The sequence below is a fragment of the Scleropages formosus genome, chromosome 13 (assembly GCF_900964775.1).
Source record: "Scleropages formosus chromosome 13, fSclFor1.1, whole genome shotgun sequence".
Classification (NCBI taxonomy): domain Eukaryota; kingdom Metazoa; phylum Chordata; class Actinopteri; order Osteoglossiformes; family Osteoglossidae; genus Scleropages; species Scleropages formosus.
Window position 1 is genome coordinate 20,669,418 of NC_041818.1, and position 17,684 is coordinate 20,687,101.

At 40.5% G+C, this 17,684-nt stretch overlaps 3 protein-coding genes across 6 annotated transcripts; all 3 read right to left on the reverse strand.

Annotated features, from left to right (window-relative positions):
• Nucleotides 1-4,947: 4,947 nt before the first annotated feature.
• Nucleotides 4,948-7,990, reverse strand: LOC108923037 (T-cell surface antigen CD2-like). Of its 2 annotated transcripts, none has more exons than XM_018733488.1 (6): nucleotides 7,571-7,990; nucleotides 7,149-7,469; nucleotides 6,510-6,704; nucleotides 6,258-6,362; nucleotides 5,532-5,630; nucleotides 4,948-5,254 (listed from the first exon to the last, which is right to left on the reverse strand). In XM_018733488.1, exons 1-6 carry the CDS (start codon nucleotides 7,641-7,643, stop codon nucleotides 5,196-5,198), a joined length of 852 nt encoding a protein of 283 aa, XP_018589004.1. In that variant the 5' UTR covers nucleotides 7,644-7,990; the 3' UTR covers nucleotides 4,948-5,195. The 2 variants fall into 2 exon arrangements, with proteins under 2 accessions (XP_018589004.1, XP_018589003.1); XM_018733487.1 differs by having other exon boundaries at nucleotides 6,510-6,746.
• Nucleotides 7,991-8,676: 686 nt separating this feature from the next.
• Nucleotides 8,677-13,727, reverse strand: LOC108923048 (uncharacterized). Of its 3 annotated transcripts, none has more exons than XM_018733504.2 (9): nucleotides 13,524-13,727; nucleotides 12,911-13,050; nucleotides 12,377-12,590; nucleotides 11,789-11,842; nucleotides 11,599-11,712; nucleotides 11,169-11,234; nucleotides 10,686-10,793; nucleotides 9,704-9,799; nucleotides 8,677-9,444 (listed from the first exon to the last, which is right to left on the reverse strand). In XM_018733504.2, exons 1-9 carry the CDS (start codon nucleotides 13,588-13,590, stop codon nucleotides 9,323-9,325), a joined length of 981 nt encoding a protein of 326 aa, XP_018589020.2. In that variant the 5' UTR covers nucleotides 13,591-13,727; the 3' UTR covers nucleotides 8,677-9,322. The 3 variants fall into 3 exon arrangements, with proteins under 3 accessions (XP_018589020.2, XP_018589018.2, XP_018589019.2); XM_018733502.2 differs by having other exon boundaries at nucleotides 12,377-12,631; nucleotides 12,911-13,219; XM_018733503.2 differs by lacking the exon at nucleotides 11,599-11,712 and having other exon boundaries at nucleotides 12,377-12,631; nucleotides 12,911-13,219.
• Nucleotides 13,728-14,655: 928 nt separating this feature from the next.
• On the reverse strand, nucleotides 14,656-17,428 carry LOC108923052 (uncharacterized). The gene is made up of 5 exons (XM_018733511.1): nucleotides 17,207-17,428; nucleotides 15,714-16,031; nucleotides 15,338-15,577; nucleotides 15,032-15,091; nucleotides 14,656-14,934 (listed from the first exon to the last, which is right to left on the reverse strand). The coding sequence occupies exons 1-5, from the start codon at nucleotides 17,274-17,276 to the stop codon at nucleotides 14,834-14,836; spliced, it is 789 nt and encodes a 262-aa protein (XP_018589027.1). The 5' UTR covers nucleotides 17,277-17,428; the 3' UTR covers nucleotides 14,656-14,833.
• Between the last annotated feature and the right edge of the window lie 256 nt (nucleotides 17,429-17,684).

Sequence of the window (17,684 nt, forward strand, 5' to 3'; positions counted from 1 at the left end):
CGTGACCCCGTATGGGACAAGCGGTTCTGAAAATCTGTGTGTGTGTGTGTGTGTGTATTATGTATAACTTGGGGGGAGGGATCATCCAGTACTCCAGTCAGGCATGTCGAACTGGTCTAAAAATTTCCTGGAAAGACTTCATCAATTTGGAAAAAAAAAAAAATATTGTGCTTAAAAATTCAATATTATAAAAAATTTCTGTCATCAATCTATATTAAGTGTATATATAATATGAGCACATTAAACTGTAGTATATGAGTGTTAAATGTATTTACTGTAATAAGGGACACATTTTGTTTGTAAGAAAATAAAAACCATATTGTGAATTCAAAAGTGAGAGCTTGTTTTAACACACACCACTGGTCTTTGGTACAGCTCAGAGTGCAGATGACCAACACAGAGGAAACATGGTTCATGTACTCTGAAGACTAAGCTGATCACACTTTTTAGTGCATAATAATGAGGGGAAGAGGGATGTGGTCATAAGAGCATTAATATGATGTACAGCATTGTCCTAAAAACAGATTCCTTCTGTGTGTGTGTGTCTGTGTGTGTGTGTGTGTGTGTGTGTGTGTGTATGTGTGTAGTGCATAGGTCCTCAAATGAAATTGCACTATGGTGTCATTCTAGTTTCGTGACAAAATCAGATATTTGAAAAGGATATAAGTGGGCCATCACACCCTGCTGTGGAAACAAAAGGCCAGTTGAAGTTACAAGGAAATCTCAAACCAGATCTTAATTTCATTAGACCGACATGTTTTTACGATACACACAAGCCCACGGAAACAGACTTATGCAGTGTTTGAGACACAATGATGCCTATCAGTATGACATCAAAATCAATACATATTGCTCATTTTCAGTTGTGGTTATTAACTTAACTGATACAGAAAAGAAACGCAAGTCACCACCATAAACTGACTGTCCTACAATGTCATTTATAGTTTACTGCTTGCATTAAACACCTTGGTAGTGCAGCAGAGCTATTCATGAGAACATATGGTGACACACACGTACGACGCAAATAGCCGGTGATGGTCGATTAGTTTGAGGCTGTTTAAAAATAAGAACATACCTCTGCTTGAAGCCTGCACACATTGTCAGTCTATAATAAGCTTTAATACGCTAAACCCGCAGCTGATTTTTCCATTTGCCAATAGCTTGTAGCTCTCGGTTTGCGAAAGCCTGCAGCTGCACGGCACAACTGTGTATCTGCGTAACTGCTAGCATGAAGATGTGTTGTGTTTCTTGTCATGTGCTAGTGTGTGCCTGGTTCTCCTTGGCGTGTGAAGACTAACTATTCTCTTTCATACTCTCAGCTACATTAACTGTATCCATTGCAGTGGATTTCACTTCTTCTTACTGACAGTACCTGTCATAATTCCTTATAAAACTCACTCCCATGTCTGTTCAGTCCTGAGCTCATATCACTGCATTATTTCATAGACACAGAAGTGTTGGCTGCTATACTGTTTGAAACAGCTTCTGGTGAAACCATACAAACCTGCTCGCTGAAGCTTTGAGAAAATGGTTTCTCAATGGTTTCCTTTGAATGAATTCTGCTCATAACCCACTGCCAATGAAGGCTATAGACTCTGAACTCTGTCAAACGTGCCAATTTGCACAGCTCACTTTTACTGAGCGCTGGCCACAGGCGTTTTGGTTCCCACATACAGGTGACACAACAGTTATCACTTCTTCAGCGAGACTAAAAACTATCTGGTGGAATGTGGTTTCGGAGCTAATATAAAGCTGAACTCTACACGAGCTGAAGCATTGGTCCTGCACATGCAACATGTCAGCTCTGCTCCTCTGGATGTGTGTGATGATGTGGTGCTGCCCAGGCCTGAACCACATAGGGAAAGTACTGCCCCATGTGTCTGGTAAGGTTTATAAAATAGAGTGAAATGATAAAAGAAGATTATGATGAGCAGGCGGACAGCTGTTGTTTGTGTTTACACTTTGGAGCCTCATAGCAAGCTGATAGAGAATTTATATTCCAGATGAGCAGTTTTTTTTTTTTTCCCGTATCTTCATAGCCACATGTGAGCTTCCTTAAAATAACTTCTGATCTTAGGTGACCGCTTGCTTTCTGTGTGTCTGTGACAGCGGATCAGACCAGCCGCACCATTCTCTGCTTCCTGGGCGAATCTGTGAACTTATTCACTGAAAAAATAGAGGCCAGTGAGGACTGGAACATGAAGAACCCAGACAGGAGCATAACTAAAAGATTTCACCTGGTCACAGAGAAAGGAGAAAACAACAAAAGATATGAATATGTCAACAGGACCTTGACGCTGAGGAGTGTTAATGAGAGTGACGCTGGGCTGCATGAGGTGGAGTTTTTCAATAAGGATGGAATCCTTGTACGTACTCTTGGGATTACTCTGAACGTCACTTGTGAGTGTATATTAATTCTGCCCTTCACAAGCAGAATCTACAAAACTTCTTATGGATGGACACAATAAACTCAGTTGCAAATATTGCGGTTATATTGCAGTTTTTAAAGGATTTTCCGTATCCGCTGCCTGCTGTTATAGGCAGCATTTTCTCGTTGAAATTTTCCTGGAGCAGTGCTTTCTGGGCCCAGCACTGACCACCACTAGTTATACCATACAGTCTTCTTGTTAAAGTTGTTGGAACAGTATAGGCTTTTCTCATTAATCTGTTGTTATTCTGTACAGCTGTTTTATTTTGATGTGCTAATGCATGACCCCAAGGGCTTTGGGAAGCGTGAACTTCTGCCATCTCATACCGCAGGTCTGAAAGGGATCACACTGGTGTCTGGATATTCTGAAGGATCAGTTACCGTGTTTCCTGAGAACCTCACAGAAACCTTTATTGCCCCTCATGTCCACTGGAGAAAAGGGGGACATTCTGTGGCCAGTTTAATAGGACCGACTCCTACCTATTCTGACGAGTACCGAGGCCGAGTAGAGATGACGACCAGTGGGATATGCACGCTGCTCAGGACTCGCATGGATGACACAGGGAATCACACTCTCGACATTGACACTGGACATCTCAGAAACAGATGGGTTGCACAGCTTCTGGTAACAGGTGATTCTGTACTGAATATACGTATTATGTGTTTGGCATCCTTTAAATCCATATGTAACATTTGAAAATCCTGCAAACAAATCATGTTACTCTCCCATTAGTTCTAACATATTTGTAGCTTGCAAATATTGTTTTTTTTTTTGTTATTTATTATTTCATTACTTAATTAATGTCTGGATAATATAACTGAATTTTGTTGTTGTTAATGTGTCATCTGTTATGTATCGTGTGTTATTTGTCATGTTGAGCTGCTTTCTAAATTTCCTGCAACAATTAATAAAGTTTTATTTCCTCCAGTCCTGCCCTATCATACCCTAGTGTCCTATTTTCTCCATTAATTTTTATTGGAAAGTACATTGTATTTTCTGTCAATGCTGAAGTTCATGTTTTGGGGGAAATGTGTTTTCAATTCAATTCAATTTATTTTTACAGAGGACTCTTCCCATCCAGTGATACAGCTCTGTTTGAGTTGAATTCTTCTGTCCTTTCCACAGAATCCCAGCTGGCTATACAGCAGACATGTTTACAGGATGGGAAGGCAGAGTTCCGGTGCTCGGTCACACCACCCCGGACCATATCGGTGCTATGGAGCTTGAACGGCAGTCTGATTGGAAACAGTAGCGCCGAAAACAGCAGTGAGATACCAACCTTGACGCTGGATGAATTCTCTGGGCTGCTCTTTTGCACTTTGGAGGAATACGACAGGCTGAATGTCTCTGTGTCATTTTCATGTATGAGCAACAAATCAGGCAAGCAGAATTTCATTGGTATAAGTCTGAGAAACTATACAAATTCACGAAAAATAATAAGCATTAATAGTCTAAGTCAGAAACATGTTCCAGTTGTGTCAATGTGATATTCATCCAAATAGTTTTTATTCAAATATTTTTTTTTGTCTTCCGAACTGGGACTTGACATGAAAGGCCCAGGAGCACCCAAGGAGCTCTACATCACAATAGGAGCCTCTGCGATTGTTCTGGTTATAGTGGTGTTTTCTGTGTACTTGGGCCTTATCTGGAGAAGAAAGCAACAGAATCTAAGTAAGTAACTGTTTTGAACATCACTTGTCCACTCCAGTGTGTGTGTGTGTGTGTGTGTGTGTGTGTGTGTGTGTGTGTGTGTTGGTAAATAGATGCGACTAAGTTCATTTCTCTTTGATATAAGGGCGAAATGCAGCACTCTCCGATTTACGATAGCTAAAAAAAAAATTAACGTATAAAAATTTTATATTGTTCTGATAAATGTACATCAGGTTGAACACAAGTTAAAAGAAGCAGCTCACGTTTGTCATTCGTTTTCGCGCTCCTCATCATTCTATTGTCTCGGTTTAGTGAGTTCCATGGACATTGTGAATAAGATGGAAGACAGCGACGAAGATGCCAACAAAGAGGAGTTCCCTCCTCCCCCTCCATCACTGACCGAGGAGGACTGTGTCTCCTTTTCTCCAACCACAGAGATGTCCACCTTTATCGATTAAACTCCAGCACGTCTTTCACAGAGCTCAGTGAGATGTTGCTAAAATACATCTGAATGACCGATGTCTGTGCATGCGTGTGTGTGTGTGTGTGTGTGTGTGTGTGTGTGTGTGTGTGTGTGTTGAGAGATAACTAAAAGAATATTTATTGCAGTCATATCAAAGATAACTATAACTATAAATTTCCCTCTGTACATTTTTACAGTATTTAGAAACTAGTGGTAAAGTTGCCCTGAACTCGTCGCTACAAGATGAGTGTGTTTGATTACCCACGTAGAAAAAAGAAAGTTTTCTTTGCTACTTCGCTAGCATTACTGGATGATATTGTGACTAAATTAATCAATAATTCATTAAAGAGACATTAACCTGTCAAGTGATGTGATCACAAACAAGACACCATTTTTGCATCTCAATTTGGCAGTACATTTAAACATTTATTAGAGATTTTTGCCAGGTATGTACATGTGTATACAGCATACTCTGAATTTTGTGATATTCTGACATATGCAAAATAAATAGTTTAATTAAAAACATGCAGTTGAGCTGTTCCATGCTGTAGCCAGCCTGTGAACCATGAACCTAGCCGTCTTTCATCAATGTGTCTTATGTTCATTCACTGTTGCTGCATTTTTCCCGATATTCTCTTTTAAAATGAGTCTGGTTACATGTTGCCTTCATTACCATCCTCAGTGTCTCTAACGCAGTAAGTCCTGCAGGTCACTGGACACAAGAGAAAAATAAATGTTATAACAATGGAAACTCTCCAACATGCTGCTTGACTTGGACACATACAGTTACTGTGAATATGTTCTGAGATCTGTTTCACCCGCCCCCCACTGCCCCCAAAACCACATCCCCCTCTGGTCCTTCTCAGAGAGAATGAAACATATAAACCACACGTTTTGCAGAGCTACCCGATTCTAATTTGAGGTGTACATAGCTCTCCTCGCAAAGCAAACACTAACATCCATCTGTATACCTGTTGGGGAATAATTACCATAGACTGAGGTGTCCATCTCCACACTTTCTTTGCGCCCATCCTTCTTCTTCTTCCCCACAAGGCCATGCATTGTGACATAAGGGTTTTCTTCCACATCTGAAACAAGGGTGGGTAACAAAACACAGGTCATAAGAGCACATGCTGTCGCACCTAAAGTGCACCTCTTTTACTGTAATGGGAAAGAGGGCAGTAGCAATGCCATGGAGACATGCTCCATCTGATCTTTCTCTACCATCAAACATTGTTATCAGCCAGGCAGCTGCAAAAAACACTGATCTAAAAAAATGCGCATGAAAGATTGGGCTTCCTCAAAGTTGAGGAGTTTGAGTCTCTGCCCTTTGTTCTGGTTTCCCTTCCCACTGACACCTTTGCTCAGCTTGAAGAGTTCCAGAATAAAGCCTGACTGAAATCAAAGTTCCTGTTTCCATGTCTGCTTCTTAAAAGAAAAACTGTTGGTAGTGCTGTGAGCTGCTGCCTCTTAATCCAAAGGTCAGGGGTTCAAATCCTACCTCCAGCTATGGTACACTTGAGCACCCAAGGAGCCTAATTTTACCCCCTGGTAAAATTACCCAGCTGTATAAATGGTTAAATGACTGTGAGCTGCTTTGGGGAAAAATGTCAACTAATTGAACAACTGAAAGAACCCAGTAGTTGTTACATCATTAAATATTCTACATAGGAATGATTGAAAAGCAAAGAGACTTCAATGTCTATTCTGCTCACCTTCATTTTCATCCTTCCGTATCCGGTTACGGCGTATCATAATGGTCATGGAAAATGCTAAAACACAGAGGAACATTCCAAGGGCAACCAACAATGATATGCGCCCTGGTCCGTGGAAAGGTGTGAGAAGTATGTCAGGATTATCTTTGCCTCCCTCAAAATTTGTGAGGTTTTTAAATCTTTATAACAGGAAAAAAAGAACAAAGAAAACAAAAACTAATAATTAACACCTTTACTACATGTTAAATTTACCTCTACATTGTGGAGACACTGGTTGGCTTGAGAGCCTGCTGAGTTCATTCTGTGCCACACAGACGATCCAGCCCGGTGTGTGGGACGCAAGGCTCAGGGCATGCTCAGCATTCCAGGTCCTGTTGGAGGAGTCCATCCAGAACAGCTCGACTCCCTCACTATCAGGCACTGAGCAGGTCATCATGTAGTTGCCATCTTGCCCACATATCACAAGAACCTTGGGTAAGCTCACAACCTCTGAGGGGACCAAACAGAGGACACAAACCACCACAGAGTATCTAAGTTTTTTTCTACAACTCTTCACATTTTTCCAGCAGTAGCCTTTGCTGCAGGTTTTGTTACAAATGCGGTGTTAAGTGTTATCATCCAAGATCCATGGCCTGGGCTTAGCTAGGGCTTCCTCCGTGGCAGTGAATTGTTTGCTATATAAAATCCTGAAGCTCTAGCCTGGAAGATGCAAGTACACGTATACTCCATGAACACTCCATATACACTTGTGATGTATAACAGTGCAACAATGTACTCTAACAGGGATTATCCTTTGTCGCCTCACCCCAGTGGATGTGCCAGTCACTAGAGATGGATACAAAAAGTCCAAAACTGCCCAAGAAGTGAAACAATGAGAATAAAAACTCTTACCTTGAACCAACAGTTCAACATCCACAGATCCAATGTCCTTGCCAACATCGTCATGCAACTCTACCGTGTAATTTCCATTATCATTTTTAGCTGCGTAGTCAAGTCTCAGAGACCCATTAGGAAAAATAATACACCGACACACAGATGAGGGCTGAAACTGACAGCACAGATATGAGGACTTATTTGCCTTTCGCAAATTGCCAATGAGAGTGTCCGATTTTTTCCACCGTATACTCGGAATAGTCTTATTTGCCTTATTTGCAGAATGGAGAAACACTGTCGTCCCAGCAAGTTCCACTTGTCTATGTCTCCCTCCTTCCCCTGATAGGAAGGAAGACAAATTATATTTTTAAAACAGATTTTTTTTGGTTTGCTTTGTAACTCCTGCAGTATGAAACATCTAGAGTAAGAATACGTCCTACCGTACTGTACAGAAATAAGGCTGATCCAGAGTGCGAGATGAATCCTTTTTGGTAGAAGCCGTACTGGTTTCATTGCTGTTACCAGACATGCTCTTGTTGCATTCTTCTCTAGCTCTTCTCCCACACTTTTTCAGTTCATCTGAGCTGCTGCGCAAAGGACATTCTTGAGTACAGCGCTTGACCGATGTCTGACTGTGTTTGAAATGTCCATTTGCAGTGCAATGTGCATTGCAGAGACGTGTTGTTCTAGCAGCAATTAGTTACGTGAAGATGAAATGAAACCAGTTCCACACTGTTGTTAAGAGTTTCTCACAGAAAAGACCCCTCATGGGAGTGTTTTTTTTTCTTTTTTTGCAGCAGCAGCATTTCTCACAAAAAGGAACTAAGCTAGCATGCCACATGCATGACCACTTCTGAAAGAAGTTCTCACAGAGACTGCAGTGCTGACGTCCCCGAGACATGGGTTGATCTTAATAAAAAAAAAAAAACCGCATTTTTATCGAAGTCTGTTCTGAATGTTGAGATGAGAATGCAATAACATCTCAGCCCCCTCACACCAACAAATAGGTGGTTGTCAGTGTGCTCTGAGAGAACCAAGGAAGCAATTCTACCTGCAGTGGGAACCAGTGGAGTGTAGTAGGCCTTCAGTGTGGGCTGCACTCACAATGCAGTGTGCGCTTTGTGCTCACAATTTTTATAACAGCTATAAATGCTTGCTTGTATTCTAAGCAAAAAAAAGGAATTTGTGCATGTGTTTCTCAGGTACTGTCGCTGCAGTAAACAAGTTCCTCTGTGGTCGCACAGAAACCAGACACTGATACATTCAATGAAATTCGATAAGTAGAAGTTCCTTTAGCTGTTTTTTTCACCCAGCTAAAAAAAGTGCACAAAAAAAACTTCAAAAAACCTTTGGTACATATATGAAAACACTTGGTGGCCATATTTAACAATATAATGCTTGCCTGAAAACCAAGCACTTTGTGCGTACTGGCTCTACGTAGAAAAAAAATAACCCACAGAAACTAAGTGTGGAACTCCTGTTTATGTAAAGGACATGAGTGCAAGAGACAGTCAGACACAGCAGGACTAAGAGCTCAGAGGTGTTTGCAAAAGTGTCTCATCTTACAATTTTTGGTTTTTTGTGCAGACTGTTAAAACGAATCATGATTTAATGTTATTAAAATGTTTTATGTTCAAATGCCAGAACATGAAGCAATAACTCCAAACAAATTTTTGACAAATCTTTGTGTGTTTATATGTTATTTTACAATTAAATATTATTTATAACAGCTGTTGAGTCCAGTGTCCAGTATGGCTTAGACAAATAAACCAAGAGTAGAAAATAGTAATTGTGTCAAACACTCTGTGGAACCAATGCATGTTTTCTTTTCATTAATAATTATTAGTAGTTACTGTAAAAGGACACTGAAAATAAAGGTGAACACAGCAGTTTCTAAATCCTGGAAAAACATATACATGAATGGACCAACCAGCATTGTTTTGACAGAATGATCGCTGTTTGCTCCATGATTCTGCAAAGCGGTTATTTGAGAAACTCTGAGAAATTTGAGAAAAGCCCAGTCATCAGTCATGGGAGCAGTCTCACTTGCCAATTTTTGCTAAACACCAGCTAAGGGTCAGAGCTATAGGACTCACATCTAGACAAAAAGACTGTAATATTAAGACCTGTTTTTCAGACACAATGCAGAGACTCAGACTGAGGACTCGCAACAGACTGCCAGTACTTTGCCATCACTGTGATTGTCCTACGGTGGGTGAGGAACTGCATTTTGACTGCTCCTTGGATGAGAAGTTGACTTCGGCATAAACCACCTGTCTGCGGTCATTCCCGGAACTTACATCAGAGACTTGTTCTGGGAGGCCAAGAAGGAAAAAAGACATGTGAGCAGAAATCTTGGCATCGTAATATTTGGAGACAGTTGGACAACCTCTACAGTACTTGTATGAGAAGAGTCAAAGCAAGTCTCATTCGTCTCCTAGCAGCTCATTTCCTGATCAGACATGTGAACCGATTGCATTGTGAACAAAAACTAGTTCCCAACAGGTGTTGACACATTTTAGGCTCGTACTGAACAGTTAAGTTTTCCTACCCTTTCTGGGAGTTTCACTTACCCTCACCAGAGGGCTGAGTTGCAGGTTGACTTATTTCAGAAGCAGGAACAGTTTCTTCCTTGCTATTGGCAGTATTCATTGGGACATAGATAGCATCTGCAATAACAGCAAATGCATGTCACTTCCTTGACTAACCACACATGTTCATGTTTGTTCAGTTTTAACATTTTATTAGTATTTTAAACAGAGGCCACCGAGAAACATGGACTCAGTGAGGAAAATCTGCTCTTGGAGAGGAACTGACAAGCTCTGGAGCTGTTTCCTGTTCTACTGATCCATCCAATCTTAGTATAGGAGCATAAGCCTAACTTCTTCTGCAACTTTTATTGCATGTGTTCTATTATTTTTCAAGCATTTAACGTTCTGCTCCATCATTACATTCTTACATTTCCTCATTTAGATGATGCTTTTCTCAAAATTGACTTTTAATGTTAAGCTACATATGGGGGTGCGGTGGCGCAGTGGGTTGGACCGCAGTCCTGCTGTCCGGTGGGTCTGGGGTTCGAGTCCCACTTGGGGTGCCTTGTGGCGGACTGGCGTCCCGTCCTGGGTGTGTCCCCTCCGGCATTACGCCCTGTGTTGCTGGGTAGGCTCCGGTTCCCCGTGACCCCGTAAGGGACAAGCAGTTCTGAAAGTGTGTGTGTGTTAAGCTACAATTATTACCTATAACCATTTATCCATTTACCTGGCTGAGTAATTTTGCTGGAGCATTTTAGGGTAAGAACCTTGATCAAGCGTACTGCAGCTGTAAGTGAGATTTGAACTACAATATTTGGATCCAAATATATCTCCACTCCATTATTAGCTGTCCCTGTTCTTACTCTGAATGATTTTTTTTGTTTGTTTAGTATATTTAAAGAAATTCATTTTCATGTTTTTTCCCATTACACATTTTCCCATTTTCATGGCAAGTTTTCAGATATGAAGCAGTTTGAGGGAAGGGGGATACAGCACAGTCTGCTGCTGCTATGGGAACTCTTACCTGTCTCTGCTTCCTGTGCATTCCAGGGTGCCTCCATTGGTCCAAAGCTACTCATCTCTGGTACCGTCCTGGCAATGGTCTCTAAGCTCATATCGACATACACCTCCTCTACATAAAAACACAAGGAGAAATGGTGAGAAAAGACAACAGCAAAGGTTTTTAAAATCCAGCAAAGTATAGCCCTTTCAGCATAAGCTTCTTGTTCAGGTGTGTGGGTGAGAGTACATGTTTTCATCAGTCTACAGAGACATATTTTTAACAAACTATCACAACTAAGATAGTAAACCTAAAAACCTTTAAGATCTGGGAATATATCATTAAGTTTCTATTTCTATACAAACTGCAAAAAGCAAATAGTTTGACTTAACATTTTTTGTTTTTTGTTTTTTGTTTTTTTTCCTTGCAGAGAAATTAAGAAATGTCTATGAGACAAACGTTAAACATCAAAAATTGTACTCTGCAACAAAAGAAAGTGTTGCTTGCCTTTCAGCATCTGTAAGACTTGCTGGTCTCTCACAGCAAAGCTTCCCACTTTCGTTTCCATGACCCCTTTCAAAGTAGAAAAAAAACAACTGAGCAGGCAACAGCTTTAACCTGCAAATATAAAATGTCACATTCTCCCAAGGTGGGAATCAGTTTATGCCATAAATTACTGTAGCAAGGATGTTTGACATATTGTTTTTGATTAAAAATCAGGTATGCTTACTAATCCACTTCCAACAAGGCAAAAAGCTTACATTGTTAAAATATTTCAAATTAAATATATTGAAAGCTAAATTAATTATGTGGAATTATAAATAAAAATTTTGCACTTTTATAAATGCTTTTAGGAGTAAATGATATGGGTGTGACACTCTGCCCTGTCAGCAGGATTGCCAAGCCCACCTCTGCTCCCCAGCAATTCAAAGCCAACCTGTTTTTCTTTTCCTCTGGGCAATGCTGAAGAAGACCAGGAATATGGTAACGCTGACAAGGAGGCTTGCAAAGGCACAGAGTAGGAGCACGATGATTTGGTCGCTCGCCGTATCTGGTCAGATGACACCAACACCCACTGACACATGATACTCAAGAAAGTGCAAAGGACCAAACTTTTTTTTACTGACCTCTCCTCATGGGTTCGTCACCAGAGTTTGAAACTATTTCAGGTGCAGCTCCATCTCAATGGAAAACAAAGAAAACTGGTTCAGTAAGACAACTGATATTGCAATATGTTCCTAGTAATGAATTTCCTTCTGCTATCAAAAAACTGTTGCTAGTCCGATGTATTGATACATTGAAATTCTGAAATTCTTTATGCACAAGTATTACATTTGCACAGATGTAACATTAGCAGAATGGTGCTGTGGTGCAGTAGGTTGGACCGGGTCCTGCTCTCTGGTGGGTCTGGGGTTCGAGTCCCGCTTGGGATGCCTTGCGGCGGACTGGCATCCTGTCCTGGGTGTGTCCCCTCCCTCTCCGGGCTTACGCCCTGTGTTGCTGCGTAGGCTCCGTGACCCCATATGGGACAAGCGGTTCAGAAAGTGCGTGCACTTGTTTTATATTATGCACAGGTTCAATATTTGTGCATTCTTTATGGGCAAACATAAAATTTCCCTTGAGAATTTCAAATTTCTTTAAAAACAAAAAATGTTAACTAGATTTTTTAATATAATGATAAATGATAAATAAGAATACAGCAAAGTTCTCCTCACCATGGCAGTCAACAGTCAGAGCATTGCTGGTCTCTTGGCTGATGTTGTTCATAGCCGTGCAGATGAACTCTCTGGAGGTGCCCCTCTCAACAGACAAGGTGAAGCCTCTCATGGTGCGAACCCAGCTGCTGTTGGTGCCACATGGGCGTTCCAGCCACTGGATGGACACATTGTCACCTCGCTGCACTTCACACTTTAGGTTTACTGTTTCATTCTGCCAAGAAATCTGTGATAAGACCGGCTTGGACACTGGGTCTGAAAAATACCATCATGCACATAAATGGTTTGTTGAGTGACTAAGTGAGCTTCCGGATTCTGTTGAATATCTGTTGCTTTTATCTAAAGCAGCTTCAGAGATTTTAAAACGCTTTGTATAATGCTATTTATACTATTTATCTCATCAATTTGATAAGTAGTTACAGGTCTGCACTTTTAACCACTTGTCTGTCTGCAATAATATCTCAACAGAATGCAGGAGGGTTGACCTCGCGCTCAGACGGATTTGGCCAAAGACTGCATCGATATTTCACCCACCCTGGACATCCAGCATAATGCTGCCCCAGAACAGACATGTTCCACTGTCACTGAAGATCTCCAGCTGGAAAAGACCTCTATCTTCCTTGAGCAGGCTGTACAGCAGCAGAGTCCCATTTGGAAACAAGATGGTTTTGTTTCTGAAAGTCAAGACATTTGAGATATTTTTTGCCTTAGCCATCACTTTGTTGTCCTTTTTCCACACCATGTGGAAGACATCAGAGGAGGGCTGAGAAGGTAGGAAGAGGGAGACAGAGTTGCTTTTAGAGCTGGTGACCATTTGATGGTCCTGGTTTGGACTCTGACACCCTGAGAAAGAGAGAAAAGAGCTAAGAAGCGTCAAACAAGCCTGATTAGGACTTAAGATAGTTTCCTGTCCTGTGCACCAAAACTCAACTTCTTCACATTCTTCAATCCAATATCTTATGTCTTTTTCATGACTTTCTTCAAACCTTCTCTCAAGTTATTCGTGCTGGGATCAGATGTGTGCGGTAGCAAATCATTTGCAAGTCAACATTCTGGATGTTACGCAAAATGTTAATAGGTGGTCACGGCATAACAATAAAACGGTTCTGCACTTTCACAATGTGAAGGAAAGCAATTACAGACTTACGGTAGGCCAAGAGCAGAACAGGAAAGCCAAGGAACACAGCGAACAGCCTCATCCCCTGGTCCGACATTCTTAGGCAGCCGGAGAGCCAGAGGAGACGAGGGGCTGCAGGAACCACACCGTTGCGTGCAGAGATGCTTCTCTTATGGTAACTGGACCCTGAGTTTCTGTGTCTACATTCAGCCAGCAACTGCTTCTGACCACATAACCCTTCCTCAGCGACTGCTTCTGGCCACAACTATAGAACTGAAACAAATAGCAAAAGTGGAGCTCTTTAAAGGAACACATTTGCCCCCCAGCCGCAAAACAGGCTCGGTTCAGCTTTTTTTCAATTCAAACTTTAATTCTTCCCCAGTACTCTTAAAGAAAACACACATTACTGGGTGACAAAATAATTACTTGTTCCAAGTGAATACTGTGTCAAAGGCAACAGTAAATTCAAATAGTCTCTTTCAGACAGGCATACAGTGCTTACACTGCGAATTTTCTGTTTTACCCCTCAACACAACCTGGAACAGAAATGAGAATATTAGGTGCTCCATATTTTCTGCAATGAGCAGCTGCTGTCAGAAACTGTTTTTCTTTCCTCAGATATGAAATGTTTGAAACAGTTAATGGTAAATACACACTGGCTCCAAGGCATATAAATGCAGTTTGGCCAGTAAGTTGTGTGTTAGTAAGACAGAAATTGATCTATTTACTTTCTGATTAGGTTTTGTAAAAATCTGAAATACAGTTATGATAAATAAAAATAGTTCAATTTATTAAAAAAATAATATTTTTATTTACTTTGAGCGAAACTTAAATGTATTCTTATTTAAAAAGTAGTACTTTCAATAAACTCCTATCCAAACCCAGATTATTTATCCCATAAATATGTGCAACGTTTGTCATCTTGTTATTGATCATTGATGCACAAACACCAAACTCAAGCTGTAAACACCATGGAGGCTAATTAAATTTAGGGTCTTTTGTATCTTTTATTAAAGCCTTTATTTGACATGATACATAACACATTCTGTATAAGGGTCTCCAAGAACGTAAACACTTCTTCGCAACAATAGTGAAAAAGAACTTACGGTATAATGACACCACATAACAAGCACTATGTGAACAAAATTTCAAAAGGCACCGTTACACAAAATTCCAAAACTCGTTCAAACAGTCAAAGAGTGCGGCTCATGTTGAAAATTACCAAAGAAAACCAGGAGTTTGTACAGCAAAGGCGATATTCTCTATAGAACTGGAAACACTGAGATGAGAACAAGGAGTATTGAACAATTTATGTGCACTTATCAGCATGACATTATCACTTATGATTGTGCTTTTTTCTTATAGTGGTAGTACATTATTATTAACAAGACTGACAGGGCAAAGGTTGCTCCCACTGCAACCGAAACTAATCCACAGGAATCTAGAAGACAAACAGAATTACAAATTATTATAAACACTGGAGAACAATATTACAGTATGAATACTTTTAACTGATTCTGTATGCAGAAGGCACATACCTTTCGTGCTGTTTGTCATTACACCATTAACTAAGGTGCAATTCATAGAGGCTCCAGTTTCTTTAAGTTAAAACAAATGGGTGATTATTACAGAACCAGAGATCACACTTTGTCAGATATTATTATTATTATTATTATTATTATTATTCAAAATGGTGGTAGCTTTCAGTCACCCCTTTCATTTTTAAAAAAAGAGCTTATATAGTACAAGGTTATGCTGGTCTGGAGCCAATCCCGGAAAGCACTAGGTGCATCTAACAACAACGCATATAAAGTACATTAAAAGTTTCTATATACAAATTCTACCTGTACAGGTGGGGAGTCTCAAGGTGCTGCTTTCTCTGCTGACATTATTCCACACAGTACAGGTCACATCTCCACTCACATCCATCCCCAGTACAACAGCACCTTTCCCATCGTACCCCTCAAGGGGCCCGTCCCCCAGACTCCAGGTGTACTGGGGATTGTCCCCCTCAGTGGAGCAGGACACCTTCAGCTTTCCATGGGATAAACATAGTGTGGACAACACTGGTGAGGACACAGGTTCTGGGGGAAGAAATCAGTAGCATTTCAGCTCTGCAGTCATCATCAGAATACAATTTAAGATTTCCTACAGAGAAAAAATAATAATAATTTTGGAGAATTGGGTCTTTTCATTTAAGTGCTGGATGAGAAGACTTACTTTCAATGGCGAGCTGAATCTTCCTGCTTTGTAAGAATGTTCCATCTAAATCATGTATCTCCAAGTTGTATTTGCTGGAGTAATTTTTCTTACCTTTGTCCATCCTCAAGGTGCCATTGTTAAAAAACACTAAACAACACGCATAATATGTGGTACTTCCGTACTTAAAATTGAAAATCCGTTCATTCTGAGAATTTTTTAAGCTGATCTCATAACCGGTGGTGTCATTAATGAGGTCTATGAACACAGGTTGTCCCAGAGCTCCGAAACACTGACTAAATTCTTCATTCTTCGTAACATCACATGAGGCTGCAACACCTGGAAAAAACAGAGGAAACTCAGTGCTTTGCAAGATGTGTTCTTTACTGTTTCACAAATCCATCTTCATGTAGAATTTTGGAAAATATTTGAACTAGTAAGGAAAAATATAGAGGAATCGTTTAACAAAGGGTGTTTCTTACAGAACAAGCAATACCTAGTTATTAAGTGCATAATTCAAAAAAATTTTAAAATAAATACATTTTATTTTACCATTTGAAATCTACATTCTGAGTAATTTACAGAGTAGAACTGTTAAAGTACATGCATTCTTATATAAAATTATTTAATAGTTTATGAGAGACTAAGTGCCAAATATTGTCAGTTGTAACTACATTGGAACGGTTCAGCTGTCATAAAACAAGAGCAGATAGAGGCTGTATTTAACAGAGGCATTTATACATTTTATACATTCTGTCTTACACTGGTGAGCACTTTATAAGCAATGAACTTAATTGAAATTGACACTGAATTCAGTTCAAAAGTATTTTAAAAATAAATATTTGAAAGGCAATTCTTATCTGATGAAAATGTTCAAAGTACCATACAGTATGTACAGTATTCAATTGTGTAATTTACAACGTGAGAATTTTGTAGAAATTAACGATAACCAGAAATCTTGAGGTTGCAGATCCAAGTCCTTAACCGGTTAATGCTATCCAGAACATATTCAGTATCTCAGAAATCAATATACAAAATGTTTTTTTTTTTCTAGTGTAATAATAAGTTTACTTACTGTAGACACATGATGCACATTTGTAAAGGTTCTAATGTCAAAACGTACAGTCATAATCAACTGTGACTTAGGGGATACATTTTTGCAGTTGTATAAAGCTTATTATCATATGATGCAAATTATTATCATATGGAAAAATATTATTGAAATAATGTAAAAAAAAAAGCGAGCAGGTTTCTTCATATCGCAGTTCGCAGTTCTGAGTGTCTACCTGTCAGTAATCATGCAATGATTTAGTATCTGTCTCCTTTCGGTAGAAGTACTCTTGTTGGAGAAACGCGCCAGTTCAATTGTCTCTCCCCTTCGGCACAGTAAAAAAAGAAAAGAGGATGTCTGAAGTGCACTTGGAGCAGCTGAACGAAATAAACCTTTAAAAGTCTAATTCAAGTTTAAGCTAAATATCGAAGCGCTCATGGCACATGAGGAATGAGGGACTTACTGCGCGCGGACAAAAGCACGTGGAAGCCGAGGAGGAGCAGGGCGCGCAGCCCCGTGCCGTGCGGTGACATGCTATCCCGTGGGCGCTTCGACAGTCCCGCACATGAGTGGAGGAGCTCCGGGTTTCCATGGCAACGTTTGTCTAGTGACTTTATTTTTGGCCGCGTGTCCGCATTAACGCGACCGCTACTTCTGCTGAATTCGCTCCAACCTGAGCAGCAGTTTTCTGGGCTTCATCGCTGAAGTGAAAGAGCGCAAAGGGCAAAGGCGGAGTCTTTTAATCATGCTAATATAAGCTATCTTAATTTCCTAAGCATGTGATTTTTCTAGGGAGGCGCGGTGGCGCGGTGGCGCGGTGGGTTGGACCGGGTTCTCCGTGGTGGGTCTGGGGTTCGAGTCCTGCTTGGGGTGCCTTGCGACGGACTGGCGTCCCGCCCTGGGTGTGTCCCCTCCCTCTGCGCCCTGGGTTGCCGGGTAGG